The 10,271-nt window shown below is 35.9% G+C and overlaps 2 protein-coding genes and 1 long non-coding RNA gene across 3 annotated transcripts in view; 2 read left to right on the plus strand and 1 right to left on the minus strand.

Moving 5' to 3' along the window:
• The window catches only part of LOC127876293 (transmembrane protein 179-like), a 35,067-nt gene extending 32,768 nt beyond the window's left edge, over positions 1-2,299 (plus strand). The window contains exon 5 of the mRNA XM_052421421.1: positions 346-2,299. Coding sequence (XP_052277381.1) covers positions 346-549 — 204 coding nt within the window. The 3' untranslated portion in view covers positions 550-2,299. The remainder of the gene's footprint in view (positions 1-345) is intronic.
• Positions 2,300-2,993: 694 nt separating this feature from the next.
• Positions 2,994-4,969, minus strand: LOC127876301 (uncharacterized transmembrane protein DDB_G0285607-like). The gene is made up of 3 exons (XM_052421432.1): positions 4,408-4,969; positions 3,465-3,703; positions 2,994-3,184 (listed from the first exon to the last, which is right to left on the minus strand). The coding sequence occupies exons 2-3, from the start codon at positions 3,697-3,699 to the stop codon at positions 3,141-3,143; spliced, it is 279 nt and encodes a 92-aa protein (XP_052277392.1). The 5' UTR covers positions 3,700-3,703; positions 4,408-4,969; the 3' UTR covers positions 2,994-3,140.
• Positions 4,970-8,231: 3,262 nt separating this feature from the next.
• On the plus strand, positions 8,232-9,994 carry LOC127876316 (uncharacterized). Its single transcript, XR_008047788.1, has 2 exons — positions 8,232-9,105; positions 9,251-9,994. It is a non-coding gene; the product is annotated as an uncharacterized LOC127876316 (long non-coding RNA).
• The last annotated feature ends 277 nt before the right edge of the window (positions 9,995-10,271 follow it).

The following is a 10,271-nucleotide window of genomic DNA, read 5'->3' on the forward strand; positions in this document are numbered from 1 at the left end:
AGTCTTCTTTTTAAATTACCTCCCTTTCTTTCATTTCCAGTTATTTTATTCTCTACAGCATAACTCCAACACTATATAACTAATTAATCCTTGAATTATACTTGATGACACACGTGTCATGTTTTACAAATATTATTCTTCTCTCTAAAAAAAATGTTGTCATACAAGCAAACACATTTGGGCGAGGATTTGGAACTACTGTGACAAGCTCTTGTTTAACTTGACGGCAGACTGTGACAGACTTTGACTTGTTGCTGCAAGCTGTATAGTCGACTGGTGGGAATTAAGAAAGGGAAGTATTTTTGTAATTGAGAGTTTATTCATTTATTCTTTTTTGCTTTACAGATATCATGTTGGCTTCAAGCTTTCACCTTACTATGTCAGACTTTGGCTTGTGGCTACAAACTCTACAAGTGGCTGGTTGATATTCAGGAAGAACATTTCTACATTGATCGCTGTGGTCAGGCTGAATCATTTGTGACAGATAGTGAAATCAGTTCATGTGGAAGCTACAATCCCCTTGAAAAAGTGTTAGACATCGACAGATAGTGTATGAATTTGCAATCAAACAATGAAAAAATGTTTTCTACTTTGTGTGTCATGAGTCATCAACTTTGATCTTGTTTTAATAATTTAATCATTTTAAATGCCAAATTGTTTGCTCAATCTTTATGGAACTCGGTCAGAATGTTTATCTTGATATTGTCTCGGCAGAGTTTTAATAAGGGGCTCCAATGGTGAAATGTAGGTAACAAATTCTAGTTTATGAAAACCTTGTTACCACTCTTGTTTAGCTAATCTGAGCACATAGTGCTAATGGGAGCTTTTAGGATACTGTGTTGTCTGTGGTGTGTAATGAGTGGGTTATCTGTAATTTCTGATTACTTCTCCTCCTGAGCCACTTGGAATGATCATTGGGTTACCCCTTTTAAAGTTGTTCAAATAATTACTGTCAATTGCATATGTAGGGTTGTAGGGCACACAAACTAAACATAAATTAAACAATAACAAGTTAAATATTTTTTAAACCAAAAGTGTCAAGGCTGTAATAATTGGTGTTAATCATCGACTGATTGTCCTTCTTCTGACTTTGTTCAAGTCACTCTCCATGGGGTCAAAAGTGACAACACCCCTGGGATGATATGATTTATATAGACTTACATAGCAAATTGACTTAAAAATCTTATTCTCGAAATGACTTGAAGCTGTTATATTTGGCATATAGCATTGTAGTGTTGTCCTCTCACAAGTTTTTCCAAATCAAGCCCCTATGGTTTATAGCCTTGCCTTGGGGTTATCTGTTTCCCTTTAATGTATTTAGTTCTCTTAAAAATTCTTCTTTGAATAACAAGGCACAGACATTGGCCCCATCCCAGGGATATGTTGTTTTTAACCAGGTTTTCTGAAGGAAAAAACTGGTTATTAGATTGGCGAATGCGAGCGGGCTGGCTGGCTGGCTGGCGGGCTGGCGGGCAGGCGGAACAAGCTTGTCCGGGCCATAACTTTGTCGTTCATTGTGAGATTTTAAAATCATTTGGCACATTTGTTAACCATCATTAGACGGTGTGTCGCGCGAAAAAATTACGTCAATATCTCCAAGGTCAAGGTCACACTTTGAGTTCAAAGGTAAAAAATAGCCATAAATGAGCTTGTCTGGGCTATAACTATGTCATTCATTATGAGATTTTAAAATCATTTGGCACATTTGTTCACCATCATGGGACGGTGTGTCGCACGAAAGAATCACGTCAATATCTCCAATGTCAAGGTCGCCACGACTAAAAATAGATTTATTTTAAAACAAACTTACAAAGGGGGTTAATTTTGTTTGTTCATTTCAAAAGTTCATTTTGAGTTGTCTCCCTTTATCAGATTTTTTTTCACAATGAAAACCTGGTTTTGTGACAATTTTGTCCCTTGTCTTTATATGTATGCAGTGAAAACTTGACAAATCTCTTCTAAAATTGCAAGACCCAGAGCTTTGCAAAGTATGTGGAATATATGATGTAACACCATATGGCGGTTTGCTTTCAAGTTTGTAAGAATCATCCCTTTTGGTACCTTATTTCAATCTTATTATAATAGCCAATAAGAAAATGGATGCCTTGATTCTAACTTTGTCTCTATGCTATACGTTTGTTGAGTTGGGGGTAATTTTCATGAAGTTGTTACATCACAAATATTGTATAAATATATTATTACCCTGAATCATTTTGAACATAATTATTAACCTTTGATCTTTATATTTGTTGCTGCTTTTTACATATGTTTATCGTCTGTTAAAATAATAAATAATCAATTGTGTTTATACTGTCAAACCGCCATCTTCAAAATAGGTTCTACTGCCCGTCTGTAGATTTGCCACCGATTTTCATCGTTTTACATGGAAAAAAGAGTGGCAAACGGTGGAGTATTGGAACATCAAATTTGATGAAAATTGGTGGAAAACAGTGACAAAAAAGAGGACAGTAGAAGAATTTACATCATCGATGGCATTTGGTGGCATTTTCTGGCAAACAGTGGAGTATTGAAACAAAATGCCATCGTTTGCCATCCAGTGGAAAACGATGTAAAATTTTACATCGTTTTTCACAGACCATGGCAAACGGTGGAGTATTGAAACAAAATGCCATCGTTTGCCATCCAGTGGAAAAGGATGTAAAATTTTACATCGTTTGCCACAGACCATGGCAAACGGTGGAGTATTAAAACAAAATGCCATCGTTTGCCATCCAGTGGAAAATGATGTAAAATTTTACATCGTTTGCCACAGACGATGGCAAACGGTGGAGTATTTGGACGAAATGCCACCGTTTGCCATCCAGTGGAAAATGGTGTAATATTTTACACCGTTTGCCACAGACGATGGCAAATGGTGGAACAAGATGTACAATTAGTCATTGTTTTACGGATATTGATGGCACTTTGCATTCTCAGTTTGAATGTCACCTAACTGAAAAAAGGATAAATAAAATACAAATTTGGTAAAGAAATAATGTATAACAATTTATTATTTGAAGAAGACAATGGATATATACACTCTTAACAAAACAGAATATTTCAAGTACTCTAGTGTTTCACAGTCCTTCGTTTTATTTCACTCCTCCCTTTACAGGTGGCGAAACAACTTCTTTGCAGCCTTACTGGCATCTGTTATGCCAGTGATGTCTAATAGCAGCTGGGCCTGAAATAAATGTTTACATTAAATTCTGTAACTTTATATAACAAGTTTGAATTCCTTAATTTCCTTTTTGCTCAGAGAAAATTAGTACTTTTACCAGCACGTGTCTGTGACATAATAAGACATTAAAATAATTTTACAAATTACAGAGTAAAGATAAAATTGTTTGAATCTGTTATTAGTGAATTGAGATCAGTTAGCAATAACTAATGCTTCAGTTTGCCACCGCATACTGTAGCTTTAAGTTATATACTTTTTGTAATAATTACTTTTGTGTACCCACCATAATTATGTCCTGTTGACAGGCAGGTCTTGACAATCTGGTTGAGGATCTGGTTGTTGTTGCTGGATTTGTTTTTGCTGCGGTTGTTGTTGCTGGGGTGGTTGTTGCTGCTGCTGGGTTGATTGCTGCTGGAGTTGTTGTTTTCGCTGCTGCAGTGGTTGATGCTGTTGGAGAAGTTGCTGCTGTTGGAGAAGTTGCTGCTGAAACTGTTGCTAATGCTCTGTAAGTCGGCCATCAAGCTGTCGAAAAAAGTATGACAAACCATAGAAATCAATAAATCTGTAGTCATCTACCCTTAATATTGAAGTCCTGCTGGTTACTCAAATAAATGTAATTTTGATCTAATATCACCTTTTGAATAAGTCAATTTAGGAGATAAAGTGTCAGGTTGCGGGATAGCTCAGTCTGTAGAACACCAGCCAAGTTAATGAGCACTTTTTGCTCAGGTTAGATTAAAACTAAACACAATTATGACAAAATATATTTAACACATTGTCTTTTTATTTTAACTTAATTTGTTGGAATGATTGGTACAAATTTAATATTGCTACAATTATAATGATGTTTAATTCTAATTGCTATTGGTATGAAAATGCACAGTGAAACCTAAAAATTTAATTTATTAATTTAATAATATAAACATTAACATCATTAATGAGCATTGAGTGCTCATCATGCACAGCACAAAACTCCCTTTAAGCATCAGTTCCCTAGCATGATAAACTTCCAATACTACATTCAACCTTATTAATTTCCGATTATTTCCACACATTAGGTCTAATTACTTCCTTAATCAAGCTGCAAACTGCACTTATTGTAAATTCGTATTACATCATTTAAATTAATATTTGCCATAAATATCACATCCAAAAAAGGTCTACAATGATGACATAAGAAGCATTAATTTTAAGGAATATTTAGAAATATTATGAAAAGCACAAACCTTCAGTTGTTGTTCTATTCCTAGACAGACTGCTGAAACACTGTATTCATCACTCTTTAACAACACTTCATGTCACTATCCAAATGATATCAATTATACATTATTATTTTAAGAAATTGTTGGTAATGGAATAACTCATCTCTACTGTTTGTGAAATTAATTTAATTTCATTTTAACAACAAGTTTAACCTGTATATTTTCCAACATGTGTACCGGCCAGTATTTCAAACCAAGAGGAAAACCATCTGTGTTTGAATTCAGCCAATCAGAAAAGGCTGTTAAGCCAACAACACACAGTGGTTATCAGATAGTTTGTAAACCTCAGCTGTAGTGGCTGTAGTTTGATATTCAGAGAGAGTGTATGTAACTTGAACAGGGTTAAGAAATTTTAATTTGTAGAAATTGCTTTGCAAGTTACAACAACTACTACTGCTGCTACAACAACAACAACAACTGCTGCTGCTGCTACTGCTGCTGCTACTGCTACTACTTCTGATGCTACTACTGCTGCTACTACTGCTGCTACTACTGATGCTACTACTGCTGCTATTACTGCTGCTACTACTGCTACTACTACTGCTACTACTACTACTGCTACTTCTACTACTGCTACTACTACTACTACTACTACTACTACTACTACTACTACTACTACTACTACTACTACTACTACTTCTTCTTCTGCTACTACTACTACTTGTAACTACTACTGCTATTACTACAACTATTACTACTTCTACTACTACTACTATCACTACCACCACCACCACCAACACCACAGATACTACAACAACTACAAAACTGCTGTTACAACAATAACTACAACAATAACAACAGCAACTACTACTACTTCTACTACTTGTACTGCTGTTGCTGCTGCTACTACTACGACAACAATGATGACAACGACGACACCGCCGACTACTTCTACTGCTACCACTGCTTCTACTTAACTACTACTTCTTCTACTACCACCGCTACTGATACAACAACATCTTCTCCTACAACTACAACAACAACTATTACTATTACTACTACTACTTTTACAACTACTACTACTGCTACAACTTCTATCACTACTACTACTAGCTATACTACTGCTGCTACAGCATCTGCTACTACTAATACTTCTACTACTACTACTACTACCATCATACCACTACTTCCGCCACCGCCACTGATACAACTACAAATGCAACTGCTACTGCTCTTACAACAAAAAACAGCACTCTGAGATTTGTTTTTTAATGCCAAAATACTTGTAAAAAAATGACAAACAGTGTTTTCCGCACACATCTGACTTCTGAAATAACTAGTCCTAACTTTCCGCATATAAGTGTATTTTCCGTATACAAAATCAAGCTTTGCAAACAAAAATCTACTTTCCGCCTATAAAAACCAAATGTTCGCAAAAAGATGCAGACAAATTTTCTTGAGCAATAAAATTCCGCAATCTCATAGAAAATCAAATATCCGCACATTTCAGTCTTTTTCCCCATTATTCCGCATATTTTCTTCATTATTCCGCATATTTTTGCATATTTTTACTCGTTTTCCGCATGGAATTGCGGAAAATGTCATTTAATTATATGTACATTCAATTTAAATTAAAAGAACTGTTTTTCGTTTTCTGTTCTGTCAGAGAGCATTTTGTTTGAAAATGTTCTAAGTTTTTTTTCCATCGTTTGCCACTCAGGTTTTCTTGCAAAATTTTCTAAGAGCCATTTTCTCCTATTCAAAATGTACATTTTCCACTTCAAAAAATGACAAAGTCCTATTTTTCATCGTTTGCCATCAAATTTCCACCGTTTTACATCGAATGCCACTGTTGATTTCCATCGATTAGTGGAAAACGATGGCATTTCACCATTTTCCATCGTTTTCCATCAAATTTTCACCGTTTGCCACACTTTTACATGGCAAACGGTGGCATTTGGTGGAAATTGGTGGCAAATCTAGAGACGGGTGTTCAGCCATGGATTCTGATTGGGTATTCCAATTTCAAGATTTGCATACTATTAATAGCCTTAAAACTGACATTGCAGGGGATGTTATTTCTAGTGAAAACGTGTTAACAGACTCTAGTATGGAAAATACTCCTAAATAAACGATTTTGTGTTAAGCAGGAACACTATATGAACAATACTAAAAAGAGGCAATATTTGTATTGAGTTCTGATGAATTACAATAATTTCCGGTACAAAATTTTGGGGCAGAAATGGGACGGAAATGAGGCAGAATTGGGATGGAAACTATTGTTTCCAGGCGGACTAGAGGCGGAAATGGATTTCCGCCCCAAAAAGACCATGTCTCTTGATTTTTTTCCAGGCGGAACTCATTAGCAATTCCGGGCGGAAATAAGACTCGTGCGGAATTTCATTCTTAAACATTTGTCTGGGGCGGATTTTCTGACTAAGAAAATTAACACGTCGGAATTTCATACTCAAACATTTCTCTGGGGCACAATGTTGGACTGAAAACTATTGATAAAGAATTTAAAATGGGACTTTAAGATAATTAATAAACAGAGTTCTGATTTCAGTTTCTAAATAGTTATTGTAGGAAACATTTGCTATACACAAGGAAAACAACATTTTTATTCAATTCATACAATAGTTAACTCATGCAAAAAAGGCTGAAATGAGCTTGAAATGACACAAATTTAAGGCTGGAACGACTGAAAAAATAGGACTAATCCACCAATTCATGGCGACATGTGGTATGACGATTTGTTCCAATGATATCTTGGAGGAGTTCGAAAATGGTTCCGGTTAGTTGAAAAACATGGCCCCAAGGGGAGGAGGGGCATTTTGCCTATTATGGCTTTAGTAAAACCTTGTTAACTCTATAGAGTTCACATTTATTGTCCCATCATCATCAAACTTGATCAGAAGAGTTGTCTCCATGATATCTTGGACAATTTCGAAAATGGTTACTGTTGCTTGAGAAACATGGCCGCCAGGGGGGCGGGGCATTTGTCCTTAAATTGCTTTATATGGCTTTAGTAAAACCTTTTTAACACTATAGAGGCCACATTTATTGCCCAATCTTCATGAAACTTGGTCAGAAGATTCATCTCAATAATATCTTGGATGAGTTCGAAAATTATGCCAGTGGGTTGAAAAACATGGCCGTCAGGGGGTGGGGCATTTTTCCTTATATGGCTATGGTAAAACCTTGTTAACACTCTAATTGCCACATTAATTGTCCAATCATTGTGAAACTTGGTCTGAAGATTTTTCCCAATGATATCTTGGACAAGTTCAAAAATGGTTCCGGTTGCTTTAAAAATATGGCCACCAGGGGGTGTTGCAGTTTTTTCTAATATGGCTATATATTGCTTTAGTAAAACCTTGTTAACACTCTAGAGGCCACATTTATTGTCCGATCTTCATGAAACTTGGTCAGAGGATTCGTCCCAATGAAATCTTGGTTAAGTTTGAAATGGTTCTGGTTGGTTGAAAAACCTGGCTGCCAAAGGGGCAGGGTATTTTTCCTTATATAGCTTTAGTAAAACCTTGTTAACACTCTAGAGGCCACATTTGTTGTGCGATCATCATGAAACTTGGTCAGAAGTTTTGTACCAATGATATCTTGGACATGAAAATGGTTCTGATTGCTTGAAAACATGGCCACCAGGGGGCGGGGCATTTTCCTTATATGGCTATATATTTCTTTTGTAAAACCTTGTTAACACTCTAGAGACCGCATTTATTTTTCGATCATTATTAGCCGGATTTTTTTCGAAAAAATCTCGGCTTATAGATTGATGTTGTCGGGCGGGCGGGGGGGGCGGGCGGGCGGGCGGGGTGGCGGCGTGCTCGAAAATGTTAAAGTTCTTATTTCATGGTATAACTTTGGTATGCTTGGACCTAGAGTCTTCAAACTTGACATGAAGGTTGGCCAGGATTAACAGATGACCACTGGTCATTTCAAGGTCATTCATTTGAAGGTCAAGGTCACTGTGACCTTCAATATAAAAAATGTTAAAGTTCTTATAACTTTGGTATGCTTGGACCTAGAGTCTTGAAACTTGACATGAAGGTTGGCCATAACTAGTTAGTAACCACTGGTCATTTCAAGGTCATTCATTTGAAGGTCAAGGTCACTGTGACCTTGAATGTAAAAATGTTAAAGTTCTTATTTCATGGTATAACTTTGGTATGCTTGGACCTAGAGTCTTCAAACTTGACATGAAGGTTGGCCAGGATTAACAGATGACCACTGCTCATTTCAAGGTCATTCATTTGAAGGTGAAGGTCACTGTGACCTTCAATATAAAAATGTTAAAGTTGTTATAACTTTGGTATGCTTGGACCTAGAGTCTTGAAACTTGACATGAAGGTTGGCCAGAACTAGTAAGTAACCACTGGACATTTCAAGGTCATTCATTTGAAGGTCAAGGTCACTGTGACCTTGAATGTAAAAATGTTAAAGTTGTTATAACTTTGGTATGCTTGGACCTAGAGTCTTGAAACTTGACATGAAGGTTGGCCAGAACTAGTAAGTAACCACTGGACATTTCAAGGTCATTCATTTGAAGGTCAAGGTCACTGTGACCTTGAATGTAAAAATGTTAAAGTTCTTTTTTCATGTTATAACTTTGGTATGCTTGTACCTAGAGTCTTCAAACTTGAAATAAAGATTGGCCAGTACTAGAAGATGACCACTGGTCATTTCAATGTCATTCATTTGAAGGTCAAGGTCACTGTGACCATAAATGTTAAAATGTTAAAATTGTTATAACTTTGGTATGCTTGGACATAGAGTCTTCAAACTTGACATGAAGGTTTGCAAGCACACTTAGATGACCACTGGTCATTTCAAGGTCATTCATTCTAAGGTCAAGGTCACTGTGACCTTAAATGTTATTGTTGTTCATGTATATGCATGCATTCAAAACATAACACAAGGTTTGCTCATGCCTTGAAAAGTACTTACATTTCATTTTGACCTTTGAACAATATTTCAGTAATTTAAGTATTGCATTGACAAAAACACGAAAGGTACTTTCCTGTCATTTAAATCAAAAATCCGGCTTCAATGCGGTCATCTCCGACCGCGGAACTCTTGTGAAACTTTGTCAGAAGATTCATCCTAATTATATCTTGGACAAGTTTGAAAATGGTTTGGGTTGGTTGAAAAACATGGCCACCAGGGGGCAGGGCATGTTTTCTTTTATGGCTAAAGTTAAACCTTGTTTACACTCTAGTTAAGTATTCTCAAAGTTAAATGTAGTAATATTTCTTTCGCAGAAAATTTCTTAAGGGCGAAAAAGACTGTTCTTAGCTTGAATTGTTTGAATTCCAATCATGAATGCACACTTAATTACTCCAACTGACCCTTATCAGCTGCCTGAGCACAAATCAATACACATATCTGAGTGAATATTATTGTTCTATTTTTGGATCAGCAACTTGATACCTTGTTGAGCTATTTCTTTAATGTGTGCCACCATAGATAAGAAAAGATAGCTATTTGAGGTACAGTTTATTGATGAGGTCTGAATTTTTTTGTGATTATCAAAGATTTGTGTTAAAAAACGGATTTATTGATTTTTTTATTGGAAATATAATTGCAAGGTGAATCTTAAAATAGTTAATGTTTGTTTAAAAACAAGGCTCTCAGGGGGTTGGTAGTTTTTTGTATGTCTACAGTTGTTTATATTGAAAAATTGTGAATACTTTTAGTCACATTTTAAGTTCAATCAATCTGAATCTGAATGACACTTGCTGAGTACAAATGTTGTTATCATATCTTGATTTAGTTTACTCAATTAATTTCAATAATATCATCTTCAAACATGGTGATAATCTTTATGAGCATAATATGTTTTGCTCATAGTGAACTTTTGTGATCACCTT

Source organism: Dreissena polymorpha, chromosome 4 (genome assembly GCF_020536995.1).
Source record: "Dreissena polymorpha isolate Duluth1 chromosome 4, UMN_Dpol_1.0, whole genome shotgun sequence".
NCBI classification, from domain to species: Eukaryota; Metazoa; Mollusca; class Bivalvia; order Myida; family Dreissenidae; genus Dreissena; species Dreissena polymorpha.